General features: G+C 44.4%; 1 protein-coding gene across 2 annotated transcripts in view; it reads left to right on the top strand.

Annotated features, from left to right (window-relative positions):
* The window catches only part of TRANK1 (tetratricopeptide repeat and ankyrin repeat containing 1), a 122,041-nt gene that overhangs the window by 38,315 nt on the left and 62,275 nt on the right, over window positions 1–21,451 (top strand). Inside the window, exons 3-8 of one of the 2 annotated variants that reach the window (XM_017866557.1) lie at window positions 3,909–4,035; window positions 8,231–8,381; window positions 11,738–11,856; window positions 14,554–14,637; window positions 15,155–15,293; window positions 17,567–17,698. In XM_017866557.1, the coding sequence (XP_017722046.1) occupies window positions 3,909–4,035; window positions 8,231–8,381; window positions 11,738–11,856; window positions 14,554–14,637; window positions 15,155–15,293; window positions 17,567–17,698 (752 nt within the window). Of the gene's footprint in view, window positions 1–3,908; window positions 4,036–4,479; window positions 4,559–8,230; window positions 8,382–11,737; window positions 11,857–14,553; window positions 14,638–15,154; window positions 15,294–17,566; window positions 17,699–21,451 lie in introns of those variants that run through there. The other variant, XM_017866561.1, reaches the window with a different exon arrangement.

Below are 21,451 nucleotides of genomic sequence, written 5' to 3'. Positions count from 1 at the left end.
AAAAAAAAAAAAAAAAAAAAATCAATAAATTTGCCAGGTACAGCGGCTCACACCTGTAATCCCAGCACTTTGGAAGGCCGAGGTGGTCAGATCACCTGACTTCAGGAGTTCAAGAGCAGCCTGGCCAACATGGTGAAACCCCATCTCTACTAAAAATACAAAATTAGCCGGGCGTAGTGGCACATGCCTGTAATCCCAGCTACTCGGGAGGCTGAGGCAGGAGAGTCACTTGATCATGGGAGGCAGATGTTACAGTGAGCCGAGGTGTGCCATTGCATTCCAGCCTCAGTGACAAGAGTGAAACTCTGTCTCAAAAATAATAGTAAAAAAAATCAGTAAATCTATTACATGTTGTATTTTAAAGTATATTTTCCAAAACAAAACTTGCACATTTCTGTAAACCTCCTTCTTAATGTCTTGTCTCCGTAAAAGACAGCTGGCTTATTACATCTGTATTCAGTCTGTTGCAATATCACATGTCATATAGCTTATGGAAAACTCCCCATGTGAGTGTGAGGGAATGAGTATGAACAAGGCGCATGGTGTCTTATTTATTGTATTAGTTTGCTGTTGCTGCTATAACAAGTTAACCACCCATTTAGGGCTTAAAGCAATACAAATTTATTCTCTTGCAGTTCTGAAGGCCAGGAGTTCTAAATGAGTCTAATGAGGCTAAAACCAACGTGTTAGCAGGGCTGGTTCTTTGTGGAGGCTCTGAGGGCCTTCCTTGCCTTTCTCAGCTTTGAGTGGCGGTGTGTATTCTTTGGCTTGTGGCCCCTTCCTTTATCTTCAAAGCTTACCATTCCAGTCTCTGCTTCTGTCATCACCTTGCCTTCTCCTCAGCTGTGCTCATGTCTCTCTCTGTCTCTCATTCACAGGGACCCTTGTGATTTTATCATAATTCAGGACAATCTCTTATTCCTAAAATCCTTAAACTGATCGTATCTGCTCATTGTTTGTTAATTACAGAAGTTTGTTTTTTCCATAAAAAGAACAGTATTTGGGGGCTATTATTCAGCTTACCACGACTCTGTAAGTATTTTCACCTTGTGGATCACCTGCAGTGACCTTAAAAGTCCCCAGAAGTTCCCAGATCATCCTTTTGGAACAGCTGCAGTAGAGCAAGCAGAGGTTGGCATCTGTAGGGTGCACACAACCTAAACTTGTGCTAGGAAATGGCACCAAATTAAATTACTGAAACGCGGCTCCACCTCCCTCTCCCATCTCCTTGATGTCTACACTCTAGTTGAGCTTGAGTTGAGTGTAATTGGCTTGTGTCTGCAGTTTCTGCAGTTCTGCCTCATCCTGGTACATACCAGAATTGCATCAGAGCTGGGTCTAGAGATCCTCGATCAAGGCAAACATTCAGTTTTCTTAGAAGGAGGTAGTATTGTATAGTGGTTATGGTTGTAGACTGACCCCACACTATGTGTGTTCAAGGCTCAGCTCCACCACTTACTGTGTGACCCCTACTGGGACTTCTGCCTGGACTGTCATATTGCCTTTTATGGGGCCTTTCTGACACTGTTCCCCTTGCCCATCGCCTGCTTCTGGCCTTCCTGCCACAGCTAGCTAACGCTGAGACTCAGGTGCATGTGATTTACAGCGTACTTGCAGGAGAAAGGGGACTGAGGGAGGCAGGATGGCACAATGGAAGGCTCTAAGCAGGGATGGTGTCTAAACCAAGCAAGATTCACCTGATCCTATGGGAATCTATGGAATTCACCTTCCTATGGGAAGCTCTGGATCATGAATCCTACTGCAGAGCTGGTTCCACTTGGAGGCAAGGAGGTTAACCTTTTGATTCTCATATCAGTCAGTCACTGGTTTTAGGCTGTCTGGCTCCCGGCAGTCATCCTAGGGAATGGGGCTATATTAGTCTGCTTGCGCTGCCATAACAAAATAGCACAGACTGAGTGGCTTAAACAACAGAAATTTATTTCTCAAAGTTCTACAGGTTGGGAAGTTCAAGATCAAGCTGCCCCCTGTGAGGGCTGTCTTCCTGGCATGTAGACATTTGCCTTCTCACTGTGTTACATGCAAAGAGGGAGAGAGCAAGCTGTCTAGTGTCTCTTCTTATTCCATCATGAGGACTCCACCCTCAGGACCTCATCTAAACATAATTACCTCCCAACGGCTCCATGTTCAAATATTGTCACATTGAGGGTTAGGGCTTCAACACAGGGATTTTTTTTTTTGGCAGTTGGGGGCAGGGGAAGTTCAGTCCATAGTGTGGGTGTAACCTCCTAGGGAGAGGGTAGCTCTCATTAGGCTGAGGATAAATCTCTGGAGAACAGGGTGCTGAGAACTTCTATTTGCAGCCAACAGACACTGCAGCTGGGAATGGCTGCACTGGCCAGAGTGTCTGGGATGGACACCATGGCATCTCTTACACTCGTGGTAACAGCTCCCTTGCTGATCCCTCACTGCCTGACCCACTGCCTCCTGTGTGCTTCTGGGGCCTCATCCCTTCACCTAGAGGGAATGGTGTACCATGAAAGAAGCCAGACACAAAACATTGAGGGTGGGGACAGTAATGGAGATGATTTTTCCTTTGTTTATTAATATTTTTGTGCTTATCTGCATTGTCTACAGTGATTTTTGTATTATTCTACAGCGATTTGTATTACTTTTACAATTAAGTTTTTTTTTTTCTTTTTTTGAGACGGAGTCTTGCTCTGTTGCCAGGCTGCAGTGCAGTGGTGCAATCTTGGCTCACCGAAACCTCCGCCTCCTGGGTTCAAGCGATTCTCCTGCCTCAGCCTCCCAGGTAGCTGGGACTACAGGTGTGCCCCACCATGCCCAGATAATTTTTTGTATTTTGGTAGAGATGGCGTTTCACCATGTTGGCCAGCATGGTCTCAAACTCCTTGCCTTGGCCTCGGCCTCCCAAAGTGCTGGGATTATAGGCATGAGCCACTGTGCCTGGCCTATTTAATATCTTAATTGTGTAATCCCAGCACCTTGGGAAGCTGAGGCAGGCGGATCACAAGGTCAGGAGTTTGAGACCATCCTGGCCAACATGGTGAAACCCCATCTCTACTAGAAATACAAAAATTAGCTGGGTGTGGTGGTGCGTGCCTATAGTCCCAGCTACTTGGGAGGCTGAGGCAGCAGAATCGCTTGAACCCAGGAGGCGGAGGTTGCAGTGAGTCAAGATTGCACCACTGCACTCCAGCCTGGGTGACAGAGCGAGACTCTGTCTCAAAGATATTAAATAAAAAAGAAGTCATAAGGCTTGCCTTTTTAATTTGTGTGTCTTATATTCCACTGGTAGCTGGGCTTCTCTTGGCATATTGTGGTTTGCTTTGAATTTTCGTTCTTCTTCTGGCCTGGTTTCAGCATTAACTTGCAGATATGTTACCTGTAGGCCAAGGCCAGAGCCATCCCTGTCCTGCTACGCTTTAAAGGGCCCTCCTTTGGCCACCTTCCAGCTGTGCCCCTCCTCACAGGCAGGAGTCTGTGGGGCCAGGGCCGTACTAACCCAGAGTTCTTGCCTCCCCTTTGGTCTACACTGTGGGTACCAAGACTATAGAATTCCCTGCCTTATAGGCCCTGCTCCCAGGGCCTGCACAGGCCTCTTACCTGCAGCCCATTCTTCTGAGGGCTGGCAATGGAGATGAAATGATTAAGCGTGGAGATCAGTGAGAGATGAAATCAACATGTTGAGAACGATTGTCTTTAAAACATGGGAGCAGAATATTTGGGAGTGAGGAATGACAGATTTATATATTGTAAATGTTCCAGGCTTTTTTGGGGTCTGGGAGACTGATCTGATAAGCATGAATGAGTCATTTCCTACTGAAACCCCCTTCCTGATGGCAGCAGCCAGCATCGAATGGGGGGGACTTCAAGGACTGTTTTCTGTATTTGCAGAACCATGACAGACCACCGGTTTGTTCTTACAGGGTTCCCCCGAGGGACTTGGCTGTGCTGCTGTGCAATAAATCAAATGCATTTTTCAGCCTTGGGAAGTGGAATGAGGCATTTGTTGCTGCCAAGGAATGTCTCCAATGGGATCCAACCTACGTGAAGGTATTGGGTGGGAGGGTGAAGGTGTGGGGAGATGACTTGAGAGTATTGGGGTAGTGGATGAAGGCATGAAAGGATGAGTGAAGGTGTGGTGGGGCAGTGGCACCCGGGGGTGGCAGCTGCCTTCCTCTTAGCCTGCCTCTTTCCATTCCTTTTAAAAGTGGAAATGCTAGGAGTGCTTCTAGTTCAAATCTCTTCAGACAGATGCCCATGGGGCATGTGATCATTATCTGGAGAAGAGTAAAAACAGGGATCGCCTAGTGTTGAAATGCACTTTGTAGGAATGCACTTGGCCTCATAGTGGATGGAGCACCATGGAAATCACAGAGGAGCTTGTTTTGTTCTGATGTAGTTACACCCAAACTCATCATCTGTTCACTGTTCACGTTCTTTGCTGTTTGCAAGTTTCGTTTGAGCAAAGCTTTACTTCAAATGCAAGCTGGGTGGATGACACAAAACCGATTCTTCAGGAGGCATTTCTTATAGTAGAAACCAGCTCTTTGGAGGGATCTTGGAAATTTGAGAGGTCAGTAAGACCCTTTACGGTTGTTAACAAAGGTCAATAAACATCATTTGATTGTTTTTTCATCAAAAATGCCCTGAGTGCCACTCTTCATGGCACCTTTACTGTTCTTGGTGTGCCTCAAGGCAGACAAAAGGAGCAGAAGACTCATCCTAGCTCTTGAGTAGTTTGCATTCAATCTGGGGAGAAGAAGAGCATTACAATCAGAGTCCTTAAATTCAATAGCCACTCTGGAGCATCTGAAGCAACACACAATGTGTGACTGCTAGAAACAAAATACAATGGGAAGGGAGTGGTGGTTTGACCTATAGAGTACTTTAAGAGAGGGATTTGGATATTTTACATAATAAGTGACACTGACTCTTAAACTTCTTGTTGGAGGATGAATACTTTAGAACAAGCTTGTCCAACCCCTGGCCCAGGACAGCTTTCAATGTGGCCCAACACATATTCATAAACTTTCTTAAAACATTGAGTTTTTTTGCGGTCGTTTTTTTAAAGCTTGTCAGCTTATCGTTAGTGTTAGTGGATCTTATGTGTAGCCCAAGACAATTCTCCTTCCAGTATGACCCAGGGAAGCCAAAAGATTGGATACCTCTGCTTTAGAATTTATTGACTAGTTTTGAAAATGGGAGTGCATTCCTGGGAAATTTCTTCCCAAAGGCATTTTAGGATATTCCCAATCCTCTCACTGGGACAGTATTAATATTTGGGTTTTGCCCACATCCTGGAAGTGGAGGCTGTGACTGTGGCCCCAGGGACTTGATGCTGTTACATCAAGGGGCTTCTTCCTTGATTGGCCAAACCTGCAGCAGCCCCTGACAGCACAGCAACCAGGGCCACTTCCCAGCTCTTACCCAGAGCTCCTGGGAGTCTCTCTCCATCCTCTCTCCCCTTCCCCACCGCCATTGTCCTCTATAGGGGAGGCAAAAAATTTTCCCTCTACCTTCTTTTGGTTCTGTGGCTGAGGCCCTGCAAATTAGATTGACAAGAGACAGATTAACAGGAGAAAAGCATACATATTTCATTAGATGTTAACTTTTATGTGTCAAAGGAATCTTTCTAGAAAAGAAGTAAAGCTCCAAAGAATGTGGACAGGCCTGAGATCTTCTTTGATATTTTTTTTTTTTGAGACGGAGTCTCGCTGTGTCCCCCAGGCTGGAGTTCAGTGGCACGATCTGGGCTCACTGCAAGCTCCGCCTCCCGGGTTCCCGCCATTCTTCTGCCTCAGCCTCCCCAGTACCTGGGACTACAGGCGCCCGCCACCGCGCCCAGCTAATTTTTTTTGTATTTTTAGTAGAGACGGGGTTTCACCGTGTTAGCCAGGATGGTCTCAATCTCCTGACCTTGTGATCCGCCCACCTCGGCCTCCCAAAGTGCTGGGATTACAGGCGTGAGCCACAGCACCCGGCCTTCTTTGATATTTTTAACAAAGAATAATAAATTGTGGGGATGTGACAAGACAAAGGAAAAGAGTTTTAGGTCTCTAGGGGCTGCAAACTGTGGGAAGGTGTAGATATGTGGGAAAGTAATGGAAGATAAGGGTTATCTCAGCAAGATTTGTTCAGGCCAGTCTTTGTGCTCAATTTCTCTCTTCTTCATGGCCGTAAAACTTCCCTGGGAGAAGAGATTTATGGCAGTCCTCATTTCTTCAGAGTTTCTGCTTTTTAGTCAGTTAAGTGAAGCTCAGGGGAGGCTTCTTTCTGCATCTGTTGAATCTCAGATACCTTCAGCTCGAAATAATCCTTATGCCAAAGTGGCATATTTTAGGGTGGCATATTCTGATCCCCTTCATCTTCCTCAAAACAAACAAACAAACAAACAACAACAAAACAAAAAAAATCTTGAATCTGAGGAAGGCAAAGAAATGGGAGATTCTCTACCAGCTTGCCTGGTTAGAAAAAACAAAACACAACTTTTTTTCCCTCCTCTCTTTGTTACTTGAGGTCTTCAGACTTTCAAAATGAAGGTTAAAACAAGTAATTAAATAGTCAGAAATTTGGTGTTATGTGAAATTTTAAAGTACTTCCTTTTTTATGAACCCACTTGGTGGACACCTGTTTTCTTCTTCCTTTTTTTTTTTTTGTGACAGGGTCTTGCTTTGTCACCCAGGCTGGAGCCTCACCTCATGGGCTCATGTGATCCTTCTCCCTCAGCCTCTGAAATAGCTGGGACTACAGGCTTGCCCCACCATGTCCAGCTAATTAAAAAAAATTTTTTTTGTAGAGACAGGGTCTCACTATGTTTCCCAGACTGGTCTTGAACTCCTAGGCTCAAGCAATCCTCCTGCCTTGGCCTCCCAAAGTGCTGGAATTACAGGCTTGAATCACTGCACCCGGGCTTCTTTCATCTTAGACAGAAAATTGTTTTGGTAAATCCCTGATGCTGATTCAGGTGATCAATGTGAGGTAGGCAATTGCATTTTATTCCCATTTGAGAGTCATATTATTTGTATATAGGCAAAACTAGACCATTTTCTTCTATTGATCATTGTAATTTTCTTCTTTGTATAGAAATCAAATATTTATTTGGACTCTTGTGAATATCGCTTATAATGTAGAACTCAGAAAATCTCAGTGTTTGTCATTACAATTTGTTTTCTTATGCACCCAGTAGAAATTGTGTTTACTTTGAAAGGGACAGGAAAAACACCTTCGTTTTCATGTCAGTCTCATTCTTTTCCTGAACACCAATCAAAGGACTGTTTTCTTTCTTCTGTTCTGACCCAAGCTGTGACTTGAAGTATAAATAAATACATAAGGCCAGGTGCAGTGGCTCACTTGAACTGCACCCTGGCCTCATAATCCGAGCAGTTTGGGAGGCCAAGGCAGGAAGATTGCTTGAGGCCAGGAGTTCAAGACCAGTTTGGGCAATATAGCAAGACTTTGTCTCTACAAAAAATGGAAAAATTATCTGGGCATGGTGGTGCACACCTGTAGTCCTAGCTACTTGGGAGGCTAGGCTGAGAGGTTAGTTTGAGCCCAGGAGTTAGAGGGTAGCAGTGAGCCAGGAGCATGCCACTACACTCCAGCCTAGGTGATAGAGCAAGATCCTGTCTCAATCAGTCAATCAGTCAATAACAAACCAACCAACCAGAGATGTAACTGGAAGCAGACCTGCTTTCTTCTCTCTGTGTCATATGTTAGATGCTATTTAAGTCATGGATTTGAAAGTGATTCTTTTCTTGGCAGTTAAATGACAGAGCAATGTGGCACAGAATATAATGTGGAAACCCTGTATCCAGTGTTGGTTAGAAATCCCTGTTTACATAGAAGTAAGACAGGATATGAGTCTGTTGCCCAGGCTGGAGTTCAGTAGCGCAACTGTAGCTCACTGCAGCCTCGATCTTCTGGGCTCAAGCAATCCTCTCACCTCCGCTTCCTGAGTAGCTGGGACTACAAGGTACATGCCACTATGCCCAGCTAATTTTTCTTTTCTTTTTAGTAGAGACAAGGTCTCACTATGTTGCCCATGCTGGCCTGCAACTCCTGAGCTCAAGCGATCCTCCTGCCTTGATCTCTCAAAGTGTTAGGATTACAGGCATGAGCCACTGTGCCCAGTCAGATGTGAGACTTTTAGAGTTGGATTTCCCATGTTGCCAATCTTGTTTTTTCTTTCACCAGCAGGTTAAAGGAGATGTGATACATGACAGTTTTGCTTTTTATCATGTTCCAGGGATACTACCGAGCTGGTTATTCCTTGCTGAGGTTACACCAGTCTTATGAAGCCGCTCGCATGTTTTTTGAGGGTCTGCGGCTTGTGCAGAGAAGCCAAGACCAGGCACCGGTTGCTGATTTCCTTGTTGGAGTCTTCACCACTATGAGCAGTAAGTTGGAACTGGGGAAACTTTTTGTAAAGTCCTTGCTATTTTATTCGAATAGCTCCTGGGGACTCAGGCTCATGGGGAGGTAATTTCTGAGTGTTTCTTTGTGGCTGATTTATGTAGTTTAATGAAACTAGTTCACACATTAGAAAGCATTTTGGATGCTTCGGTGGCTTCTGCCTTTGTGAAAACAGTGAGGTACTTTTTGCATAAATAACTAAAAGCTTTGGGTGTTTGATTTCTTTTTTTTTGAGACGGAATCTCACTTAGTCGCCAGGCCGGAGTGCAGTGACGCAATCTCGGCTCACTGCAACCTCCGCCTCCCGGGTTCAAGTGATCCTCCTGCCTCAGCCTCCTGAGTGGCTGGGATTACAGGCACACGCCACCACACCCAGCTAATTTTTTGTATTTTTAGTAGAGATGGGGTTTCGCCATATTGGCCAGGATGGCCTTGATATCTTGACCTCGTGATCCGCCCACCTTGGCCTCCCAAAATGCCAGGATTACAGGTGTGAGCCACCCTGCCCGGCTGGTTTCAGACTTCTTAAGTGTTTTGTGTTGCTATTCATAGGGATTTCCGTATTTATACTACTCACCTGATGTGACTTTTGCTGTTTCCTGTGATTTTTCTTTTCCTCTTTTTATTTTGAGATGGAGTTTCACTCTTGTTGCCCAGGCTGGAGTGCAATGGTGTGATCTGTGCTCACTGCAACCTCTGTTTCCCGGGTTCAAAGGAGTCTCCTGCCTCAGCCTCCTGAGTAGCTGGGATTACAGGTGCCCCCACCCTGCCTGGCTAACTTTTTGTATTTTTAGGAGAGATGGGGCTTCACCATGTTGGCCAGGCTGGTCTTAAACTCCTGACCTCAGGTAATCCACCTGCCTTGGCCTCCCAAAGTGCTGAGATTATAGGCATAAGCCACCGTGCCTGGTCTTTTCTGTGGTTTTTCACATGTATTTTTCCACTCTATTGAGAAAATATTTTTTTGCTATGAAAATAACCTGGAAGGGCCGATGGAGGGTCTTGTGAAAGCTGATAATGGGTGCTCTGTGTCAGGGTTGTGAAGCTCACTGCCTGGCACTGCAGAATCAGCAGAGGACTCATGTGTTCAGCCTAGCAGGGAGGGGAACCTTTTGTGTCACTGCATCAAGCTACTACTTTAATGACCTGGCCTAAGACATAGCTTTGTCAGTGGCCTGGATAAGGCAAAACCAGAAACTGGTAAAGCGCAGCATAATAAACTTCACTCCTTGCCAGTGATGGTGCAGTCTAAAGAACTGCCAATACCTAGGCTGTTGTTTTTAAATATGGTGTTTGATCAAATTTAAGTTGCACTAAGATGTGCTGTTAATTTATGCTGTGCCGGTGAGAGACAACATTGATTGTAAGACATATCCTGATTTCAGAGATGTTAGAATATGAAAAATGGCACATGTTAGAATTTCTGAAAAATGGTCTTTGTCTTTTAAATGTGGGGAAACCACAGCTGACAACTGATAGACTGTTGTCAATCAAACTGTTCCCATTGCAGTTGTGGGAAAGCAACTTTTGTGGTCTGTGGGTGGAATCCCACAGATTTTGACAAGTTCGGTACAGAGAGGGGACCAGAGGAGTAGCAGGCAGTGGGAAGGAGTTAGAGGCAGGTGCAGCCATGTCCCCTAGACACGAAAGTAGAAGGTCTCTTGATAGGTGCTGATGAGTCACAGCTCTTCAGTCAGTCTTTTGTCAACAGTGATCAGAGCTGGTTTCATTTTCTTCCTAACCCGATGACTTGGCCTGCACGTCCCCATTGCCTTCTCTGCATCTTTTTTTTTTTTTTTTTTGAGATGGAGTCTTGCTCTGTTGCCCAGGCTGGAGTGCAGTGGTGCAATCTAGGCTCACTGCAACCTCGGACTCCCAGGTTCAAGAGATTCTCCTGCTTAAGCCTTCTGAGTAGCTGGGACTGCAGGCGCGTGCCACCATGCCCGGCTAATTTTTGTATTTTTAGTAGAGCTGGGGTTTCAGTATGTTGGCCAGGCTGGTCTCGAACTCCTGACCTCAGGGGATCCACCTGCCTCGGCCTCCCAAAGTACTGGGATTACAGGCATGAGGCACTGTGCCCGGTTTCTCTGCATCTTTTTTTAATTTTTTTTGAGATGGAGTTTCGCTCTTTTCCCCCAGGCTGAAGTGCAATGGCACGATCTCTGCTCACTGTAACCTCCAGCTCCTGGGTTCAAGTGATTCTCCTGCCTCAGTGTCCCTAGTAGCTGGTATTACAGGCTCTGCCACCACGCCCAGCTAATTTTTGTTTTTTTAATAGAGACGGGCTTTCACCCTGTTGGCCAGGCTGGTCTCAAACTCCTGACCTCAGGTGATCTGCCTGCCTTGGCCTCCCAAAGTGCTGGGATTACAGGTGTGAGCCACCTCACCCGGCCGTCTGCATCTTTTAAATGTCATTATTCTGTCAGAAGCCAGGCCAGAGTTATGAGAATTCCAAACAACTGCTTCTTGATGACTGCCCTGGTGGTTTTCATTCTGCCCCCAAACTGAAAGGCGGCAGTTAATAGGACTTCTTAGGACAATGCATCCAATACTTTATTCACCAAAGCACTCCTTTTGGAAGGTAAAGAAATTGGCATGGCCCAGTTTCTAAATTTTGAAAAATACATTTATGGGAAACTTTGTATCCTTTCATATGGTATACGTTTGTTTTGGTATTTACTTATTTTTTGAAATTAATAACCTTGGAAGAGGTGCCAAGTTATTCTGACTCTTGACCTGTCCCCTTGGACATTCTCATCCATGAATTTGAGAAATGTGGTTGGAGGATCACAAGGTGCAATAGGTCAATAGGCCACCAGGTCAGAAGAATGTGTATTGATGACAAGAGTTGGTAGATCTGGGTTCCAGTCTTATTTCTTGTCATGAACTAACTGCATGATATGCTATGAAACCTATCTTCATTTGTCATAGTTTCTAATGTTTTGGGTAACAATAATATTTGTCACATTTTTCTTAAAGGAAATGAGTATTGTAACTTAAGCTTCCATTTCCTCCTCTATAAGTGGAGATAATAGGCACTTCCTTAGTGGTTTGTTTGAGGGATTAAATATAAGCATGTATCACTGGGCTTGGTAACTAGAAAGGCAAAGCGAATGTTAATTATGCTGCCTAACTCTTAGGGGATTGATTTTATGATGAACTGGAAATAATGGCCACTTCAGTAAATCATAAAGGGCTTCATACTACTTTGAAAATGCCTTTCTTTTGGGTATCTTTAATTTACCATTTGTCTATGTGTGAACTTAATTGGAGGACCTTTTCCGAACTGCTGTAGACTTTCCCTACATGAAAATCCCTAAATTCTGAAACTTTCTTTCAGGTGACTCCATTGTTTTGCAAAGTTTCTTGCCTTGCTTTGATCATATTTTCACAACTGGATTCCCAACAGAAGTGTGGCAATCTGTAATAGAAAAGTTGGCAAAGAAGGGGTTATGGCATGTAAGTAAAAGGAGATGGCTCTCTCATGGGGAGCGTACATTCTTGATTAAATGATTTCTTTCCATTGGCATTGAGGGATTGTAATTTATTATTTGTTGATCTTGATGCCAGGATAAATTTTTAACTAGGACATCATTAAAGATGAAAAATCTTTGAGATAGATTAATTAACAGTTTCCATTTATTTTTAAAAATGGGCAAAGCACTTAGACTGTGGTAACCTCACTCCTTACTCTGTGTCTCAACCGTCATTAAAGAAATGTAAAGTACAGGTGCTAATGGTAATGTGGAATGAGAAAAACAAAGCTGTGTGTTCATTTTCACAATCATTTTTTATACTGCATTAGCTAGTGTGTGCCCAGATGACCTATCTGGGCTCCTTACAAGGGTTCCCATGTGGTTTTGAGGGACTGCTAACATTTGGATAGTGGCTAAGTGAGGTTGTAGGACCTGAACCCAGGGCCAGGAATCCATGGAATGGAGGAGTGGGTGGACTCTGGAGGCCTGGGCTTCAGTGCCACACAGATGTGTCCTTGAATCAGAATCCCCCACTTACTATTTTGGGCTAATTACTTACCCTTTGAGTCTTATTTCCTCATTTGTAAGTTGCATTATATAAACCTATTTCTCAGAGTTTTGGTGAGAATCAGAAATAATGGACAAGAGCACCTATCAGGTAATGTTTGTTGAAGGCTTACAGTGCCAGGCATTGAGCTGAGGGGTTTTATAATACCTGGCATATTCTAAGTACCCAGTGAATAGTAGTTGTCATTGGGGATAGGCTGTAAGTGCTCATGAGAATGGGCTGGCCAAAGCTAGGAGTTTGGTTAGAACAGGCCTGCTGGGCTTTCTAAAGCTGGGCAGTCCAGAAAAGTCAGCAAAAGCAAGGCCAACCTATTAAGGACTCCTGATCCTAGCAGATTGGATGACTTTAGAGTAGAGAATTCTTAAATTTTGGACAAGGTAATGGATTCTATTGAAAATGTAATGAAATCTATGGGGCTCTCTTGTCATGCACTGATAATTATGTGTATAGTTTCAGGGAGCTCATGGGAAACCTCCTGGAGTCCAGCCATGGGCTCCCTGAAGCTTACCCCTATATTAAAAAATCTTGGGAGGGCAGGCAGCAGGGATGAGGAAGGCAGACTGAACTCTTGGGGAAGCAGTAATCAGAAATCCAGGGTCCTGTTAAAAGACATTTGAGATATTTTCTCTCTTTGGATAAGGTAGCTGGACTAAGAGATCTATAAGGATCCTTCCAGCTTTATTATTTAAAAAGTTTTGAAGTTCTGTGATTCCAAGTGCTAGGGTAGATCTGTGAGTAGGAGGCCTTAGGCCTCATTAGCAGGAAGATAGTTTAATTTACTGTACTCAGGGAAAGAACCTTGTCCTCTCTTCCCAGTGTGGGGTGGACATGAATAGAGCTCCATGGCCTAGGTAGAGAATGAGAGAATGGGAGACAGGCAACTCCTAATAGATTATTATCCCAGCCAGTCAAGGGAGGGCCCAGGAATCCAGCCCAAGTGGCAGGTCCAACATCCTACCTGCAGTGAGGCTGTGGTAATTCCCAAATACTGCAGACAGAAGCATCTTTGGGCCAGCAATCTGGACCACTAGAATGCTGAACTTATCACGTGGGGTTGAGTATGGGCATCGAGGCTTGTTTAGGGCAAAAAGTTAAGAATGGGCATCACAGAGGTTGCAGTGAGCTGAGATTGCACCAATGCACTGTAGCCTGGGCAACAAGAGTGAGACTCCATCTTTAAAAAAAAAAAAAAAAAATGGGTATCAATCTGAAAGAAACTAGAAGCGAGATGTGGCCATGGGCTCAGTTCCTGTGGTCCTAAGTCCACTGGCAAGAGCCATACATGAGAGAGGTTGGAGCTGAGACTGGGTCCCCAGTCATGGTCATAACAGAGCCGGGAATTCTTAGACCTGTTAGCATACCTGAATGATCTCAGTAGGGGTTTCTCAGGATGTGCTGTGAGACCTATGAAAACTGGCTTAGCTTCTCTGGAATTTAGTCTCTTCAGCAACTTTAGACAGGGTCAGTAGTTTAACAACTGGGTCTCTGAAAAGAAAAGGTCCCGATTTGTAGCATTTGCTAATTTTGGTCATGTAAATACTCTCACTATGGCCAATTTCCAGCTACTAATACGACATACAAGACTTGGAGTTAGGAACAGATGTGCATCGTCAGCTCAGTAGCTGATAGGAGCTGGCTCCAGCATACCATTTGACAGGGTCTAATGGGCTTCAAGTACTTGGGGCTTTTAGAATGCTGATGTGCTGAATAATTGATTGGGATAGGGTATTCCTAAAGGATTTGAGTCTTCCACTTGTTAAGCCTTAAGAACTTGGCAGGGAATTATTACTCTTTTTTTTTTTAAAAAAAATCCCACTGCAACTATACTGTGAAATGCTGCATGACATCATCTGCTCCTGTCCTCAGCAGGCTTTGAGGAAGTGTGGAGAGGCCTTAGTCCTCAGCAGGAACAGGAAGTTGGCTAGACAGAGACTCTGATTGTCACAGCAAATAGCTGAAAAACTTGGCAAGCACTTTAAAAAAAGACAAAGCTAGAGAGTGTTTTTTTTTTTTTTTTTGCTTGTTTTAAAGCTTAAAATAACTTTTTTGCTTTAATAACCCATGTGGAGAACATTATTATTCCAGCCTTTTCTTCTTGTCTTCTCCCACCAGTCATTTCTACTTCTGTCAGCAAAAAAAGACCGATTACCAAGAAATATTCATGTCCCAGAGTTATCACTGAAAAGTCTCTTTGAGGTAAGGTGATTTTTTGTTTTTTTTGAAACTGAGTCTCACCCTTTCGCCCAGGCTGGAGTGCAGTGGCACGATCTCAGCTCACTGCAACCTCCGCCTCGCGGTTCAAGCAATTCTCCCTGCTTCAGCCTCCCGAGTAGCTGGGATTACAGGCGCCTACCACAATGCCCTGCTAATTTTTGTATTTTTTGGTAGAGATGGAGTTTCACCATGTTGGCCAGGCTGGTCTTGAACTCCCGACCTCAGGTGATCCACCCACCTTGGCCTCCCAAAGTGCTGGGATTACAGGTGTGAGCCACTGCACCTGGCCTTGTAAGGTGATTTCTGGAAACATAACTTCCTTGTGTCTGGTACTTTCTCCTTCAGCTGCCTTACGACAAATTTGTTTTTAATAATAATCCTAGGCTTGGACCACAGCTAATCCAAGTGTTACTGATTCCATACTTTATGGGTAAAGGAGTTTGAAGCTTCATATTGATTAGTGACTTCCATAATTTCTCTTGTGTGTTTTTTTCCCCAGAAATACGTTTTCATTGGACTTTATGAGAAGATGGAACAAGTGCCCAAGTTAGTCCAGTGGCTCATCTCCATTGGTGCAAGTGTTGAGACTATAGGACCGTATCCCCTTCATGCCCTCATGCGACTCTGTATCCAAGCCAGTAAGTCTTCTCGCTGTTTTCCACCCTCCAAGCTGCCCTTCCAGCCGAATTCTGGGACTTTGTTGAGCTCAAGTGAAACTAGAATTAAACCACCTGAATGCAGACCGTTTGAATATTCAAATGATTTAGTTATTCAAAGGAATGAAGCAGCAGGGAAGTCATAACGTTTTTATCTTTCCTGGCACCTAGTAGCTGCAGGAGGTCCAAACGGAAAGGATTCTGTGTTTCTAGACAGATCCTGGCAGGAGGGTGGAGCCCTGGTACCCAAGGAAGGAACTTAGGACGGACAGCTGTTGCTGGGCAACACTCCCAGGAGACCTGCAGAGTTTCCTCCTTCCGGCATAGGCAGCTTTGGTCTTTTTCTCTAGGTTCATCTTCATTCTAGCCCAGAGGGCTGACGGCTGTGTTGTGGGACACATAACACAGTCCCTTGGCTGGGGGGATCCCAAGTGAGACATGAGCTATTGCTGGATACAGTTTGGTTGTGCTTCTTTTAAAAGACTGCTATTTTCGTGAAGTTCTTTTTTAAGCTTTGCCATCTGGTTATAGGATTTAACTTTAAAAATATTTTTATTTTATCATTAACACACACACACACACTTTAGATAGAAGTTTGTTTTTTTTTCCAAGCACACGTGGCATCACTGTGGGACATTCACCCCCAGCATTTTAACGCCAGAAGAGGCCAAGAGAACGTGTCCAGTCTACCTCTTGTAGGCTGTATCATCTCCCCAGGAATGGGGGAGCGGGAGGTGGCCATGGGCTTGAGGCCTGGGACCCCTGTCTTTGCTGTAGCCAGATTTGTCCTGCTGTTACTCGTTTCATATAGTGGGGAATTTATAAGATATATATATATATATTTTTTGAGACTGAGTCTCAATCTATTGCCCAGGCTGGGGGAGTGCAGTGACGTGATATTGGCTCACTGCACTGCGGCCTTTGCCTCCTGGGTTCAGGTGATTCCTCTGCATCAGCCTCCCAAGTATCTGAGATTACAGGTGCCCGTCACCACGCCTGGATAATTTTTGTATTTTTAGTAGAGACGGGGTTTCACCATGTTGGCCAGGCTGGTCTCAATTTTCTGATCTCAAGTGATCCACCCGCCTCAGCCTCCAAAAGTGCTGGGATTACAGGTGTGAGCCTCGCCATGCCTGGCCAAGAGATTTTATTCTTACACAGAGATTGGTAGATAAAACATTTAAAAATAAAGCCTGATTCAAAGCTACTTAAACTAATCCTCCCAGTTTCAAGTGAGGAAACTGGGATGCAGAGAAGTGTGGCTCTGGTTATGAATGTCATGGTTCCCCATTGCGTCTCCTTTTAAGTTAGTTCCTGTGATTGTAGGGGGTATCAGTAAGATTGAGCCTTCAAGTTGGTAAGTTTTAATACTTCATTTGTTTCTCAGAGAACTCTGACATGGTAACAAATGGGCGTCCAAAGAGTTGGCAGAGGTTTGTGGCTTTCCTAGATCTCAGGAGCTCCAAGGAAGGAATTGAATATATGTGTCCTAAGGATAGTAATGCAGTAGGGTAATCTCATCAGAGATACTGGCTTGATTATTAAAGTGGAGGCTGTTGCGCCTCACCCAGATCCTCTTTGCCACCAACCCCCTCACCCCCACCTGCTGTCAATGTTAGCTGCTAACAACTCACAGCTGGCCCCTTGGGCAGAGCATTGCTCTTTGTCAACAGAAACCACTTCCCAGAGAGGTTCTCTCTGGACCTTGCCTCTCTCCCTGAGTGCATTCTGTAGCTCTTGATTGACTGACATGGGGATTCAAAAGGCCAGCCCCAGTGCCTCAAGGTGGGTCTAGGCTGTGGTACATTCCTGCTGCAGAGCTGCTCATGAGGTCAGGCTGGAGTGACCCTACTAGGATTACTACCTTGCTTAGCTGCTTCCCCTACCTGTCCTGCCTCCCTCTTTCTCATGCCATCTCTAGCTCAGTCACATGTGCTCTTTCTTGTGCTATCTCTAGCTCAGTCACATGTGTAAGAATCCCTATCTCAGGCTTCTAGGGAACCTGACCTATGTTGATTCTGGGTCGCTTTCTATAACTCATCCTCTTACTTGACAAACACCCGTGTCTCCCTACACCTGTTTGTGATGAGTGGAAACGTATGTTGGATTCCTCATTTGGTTACCTTAGTGTGGTCCACGTTGACTTTCTTTGCTGATTTTCTTTCTTTCTTTTTAATCTATTGCTGCTGCACAAATGAACTTTGCTGACTTTCTGTATGTGGAAAACATTAGTAAGTCATTCTAATTCCCTTCAGGGGAAAACCATCTTTTCCGGTGGTTAATGGATCACAAGCCCGAGTGGAAAGGCCGCATTAACCAGAAGGACGGGGATGGCTGCACTGTCCTGCACGTCGTCGCTGCCCACTCCCCAGGATACCTCGTCAAGCGTGAGTAGTGGCACCTCACTACTCACAGTAGTGACTTCAAGTGTCAGAGGGTGCGCTGTGGCTGGCTGGTGTCAGGCTTTGAGGACCCACAACTGCCTTGTTTTACCCATTCTATCCCTAGCTGGTTCAGCGGGCTAAACTTCCCCTTGAACTAAACTTGATTTTGGTCGGTGGGTGGGTAAGCTGTATGCAGAAAGAAAGTGAGGTGAGAGAAGGAAGAATTGCTGGGCTTCAAGTGCTCTTTCACCTTGAAATGGCTTCTGTGGGGTTGAATGGTTTCAAGAAAATGGGCTCCTGGCTGCCTTTGTTCCCTCCTTCATCACATGTTTACTCATTTTATTTTATGCCAAGTCTGTTTTAGCTGCCAGAGAGGAATTATGAACCGAACTGCACATGGTTCTGCCTTCATGGCACTTAGAATCTAACACAGGGATTGCATCTTCCCTTACCTGCTGGGGCCAGACCGGGCACATGAGGGAGTGAAGCTGGCACATGCGAGGAGAAGCTGGTTCTTCTGACACCGGTGCACCGTGTTAGCCTGGGAAGCAGGAAGGCTGTGTTCACTCTTACAGAGCTCTCTGATGTCACTCACTTTTCTTGAAACTCTCAGACCCCTCAGTTTTTGCTTTCTGTTTGGGACAGAGAAGAACATACTATTTCCCATAATGATAATGGACTCTCAGCCTCTGTGGAAGGGAGGTGACAGGGAGTGGTGAGGAGCTTGTGCTGCTGCAGCCTGGAGCTGATCATAGGAACCAGGCTGGGCTGTCATCTTCTCATGGCAAGAGATGTTGGACATCTGGATTTTTTTTGAGATGGAGTCTCGCTCTGTCACCCAGGCTGGAACAGTGGCACCATCTTGGCTCACTGCAACCTCCACCTCCCGGGTTCAAGCAATTCTCCTGCCTCAGCCTCTCCCCAGTAGTTGGGACTACAGGTGCACACCACCATGCCCAGCTAATTTTTGTAACTTTAGTAGTTATGTTGGCCAGGCTGTTCTTGAACTCCTGACCTCAAGTGATCTACCTGTCTTGGCCTCCCAAAGAGCTGGGGTATAGGCATGAGCCACCATGCCCGGCCAGAAATCTGGATTTTTTAAAACTGTGAAATCTTGTGATTTTTCAGCTGTCTGCTCAGATTTAAACATGCCTGTGAACTAGAATCAGCCTGAAGGCCTCCTTTTGGGGACCTCTGGTCTGGTGGTTACTCGTAGGAAACTGTCCTCCCTTTAGCATCTCTCAGGAGGAGCCCAGCGAGGCTTGTTTCTCTAATGTCATTCCCACTGAACTGGGACCTAGGAACCTATATCTAGGGAAACAAAGGAGAAGGGTTCTGTGGATTTGTGAGCTTTATCGAAATGTTATTCATATACTATATAATTTACCTGTTTAAAGTGTACAGTTAAATGCTTTTTGATCTATTCAGAGCTGTGCAAGTATCATTACAGTACATTTTAGAACGTTTTCATCCTAAAAGAAACCCTACATCCATTAGCAGTCATTCCATTTCCCTCATCCCCAAGCCCTAAGCAACCATCACTTTTTGTCTCTATGGATTTGCCTATTCTGGATATTTCATGTAAGTGGAATCATAGAATATAAGGCCTTTTGTGACTGGCTTCTTTCACCAGCATATTTTCAAGGTTTATCCGTGTTGTAGAATGAATCAATACTTAATTCCCTTTTCTTGCCAAATAATATTCTATTGTATAAATACACCATGTTTTGTTTATTCGTTCTTCAGTTGACGGGTGTTTGGGTTGTTTCCACTCTGGCTAGTATGAATAATGCTGCTGTAAATATTTGTGTACAGGGCGTTTGTTTTCATTTTTCCCAGCTAGATACCCAGGAGGAGAATTGCTGGATCATATGGTAACACTGTGTTTAACCTTTTGAGGAATTGCCAGACTGTTTCCCAAAGTGGCTGTACTGTTTTACTGTCTCAGCGGCAGTGTATGATGATTCCAGCTTCTTCACATCCTAACCCTTGTTATTTATTATCTGTTCTTTGGATGTTCTCTGTGTTTTAGTCCCTTCTTAAAGACAGTGATATTCTGGCAAACAACTAGCTCTTCAAGAGAAAAGCCCTGCATTGTAGCATTTCTTGAGTTCCATGGTATAATCAGGGGTGTCTGATCTTTTGGCTTCCCTGGGCCACATTGGAATAAGAATTGTCTTGGGCCACACATAAAATACAGTAATACTAAAGATGGCTGATGAGTTTAAAAAAAAAAAAAAAGAAGGTCCGTGCACAAATTCCATAATGTTTTAAGAAAATTTACAAATTTGTGTGGGCCATGGGTTGGACAAACATGGAAATACTCCCATAGTGGCATAATTCATGCTACCAATGTGATGTCATGCAACACAGAGTTGGGAAGAGATGTGTGGTAGGGTGTTATTATATTTTATTTTTATCATACAGATACATATTAAGATAGAAGTAAAGAAACCTCATCATAGATAATAGCAAAATGTAGTAAAAATTATTAGGAAGTGATGGATTTTGTTTGTCATAGAATTTTTTTAATTATAATTTTTATCAACCAGCTTGCAACATTTCTGGACATTAAACAATTGGCTCTTGTGAACTGATATGAACTGGGTCTTAGCATACCACTATGCTAAACCTAACATTAGCCTAGTAATTTATGGTTAAAGAATGTGCCACAACAATCGTTGTGCTCTCTTTACATATCTCTACCCTGCAAATCTTCAAGAAAAAATACTTCCTGTCTGACTCTTTGATTTGCAAAAAACACATCTCCAGGTCTCCTGACATGCATGTGGCATAATGGCATGCACTTATAGTCCCAGCTACTCGGGAGTCTGAGGTAGAAGAATCGCTTGAACCCAGGAGGTGGAGCTTGCAGTGAGCTGAGATTGTGCCACTGCACTCCAGCCTGGGTGACAGAGGGAGACTCCATCTCAAAAAAAAAAACAAAACAAACAAAAAAAAAAACCAAAACAAAATAATAAACATAGACAGAAGGAACAAAAATTTTAAGTCAACATTAATCAAAGACCATAGTAGTACCTGTAGCTGTCAACACCTACCTCAGCCTCCCAAGCAGCTGGGAGTACAGGCACGTGCCACTATGTCCGGCTAATTTATTGTATTTTTAGTAGAGATGGGGTTTCAGCATGTTAGCCAGGATGGTCTTGATTTCCCGACTTTGTGGTCTACCTGCCTCAGCCTCCCAAAATGCTGGGATTACAGGTGTGAGCCACCGTGCCCAGCCATTTTTCTCTTTATTTTTTGTTTTGTACTGTCTTTGAAATCTAGCATGTGTTTCACTCCTTTCACCACATCTCATGCATTTCAAGTGCTCTACAGCCATATGTGGCTTAGACTCTAACCTGTATGTGGCTTAGAATAACAATTTTATACTAGTTCTAATACAGAAACCCTAACTTTCTGAAAGTTGGGAGGATAAAATGTGAAGTAAACAGAGGGCTGGCTGGGAGTGGTGGCTTACACCTGTAATCCTAGCACTTTGGGAGGCTAAGGTGGGTGGATCACTTGAGCCCAGGAGTTTGAGACCAGCCTGGGCAACATGGCAAAATTAACTGGGAGTGATGGTGGGCACCTGTAGTCCTAGTTACTCGGGAGACTGAGGCAGGAGAATCACTTGAACTTGGGAGGCAGAGGTTGAAGTGAGCTAAGATCGCGCCACTGCATTTCAGCCTGGGTGACAGAGCAAGTTCCTGCCTAAAAAAAAAAAAAAAAAAAAAAAAAAAAAGCTTTTTTCTC

This window comes from Rhinopithecus bieti, unplaced genomic scaffold (genome assembly GCF_001698545.2).
Source record: "Rhinopithecus bieti isolate Rb0 unplaced genomic scaffold, ASM169854v2 scaffold_2432, whole genome shotgun sequence".
NCBI lineage: Eukaryota > Metazoa > Chordata > Mammalia > Primates > Cercopithecidae > Rhinopithecus > Rhinopithecus bieti.
The sequence above is the reverse complement of the archived record's forward strand: the minus strand, read 5'-3'. Positions and strand labels throughout refer to the sequence as shown.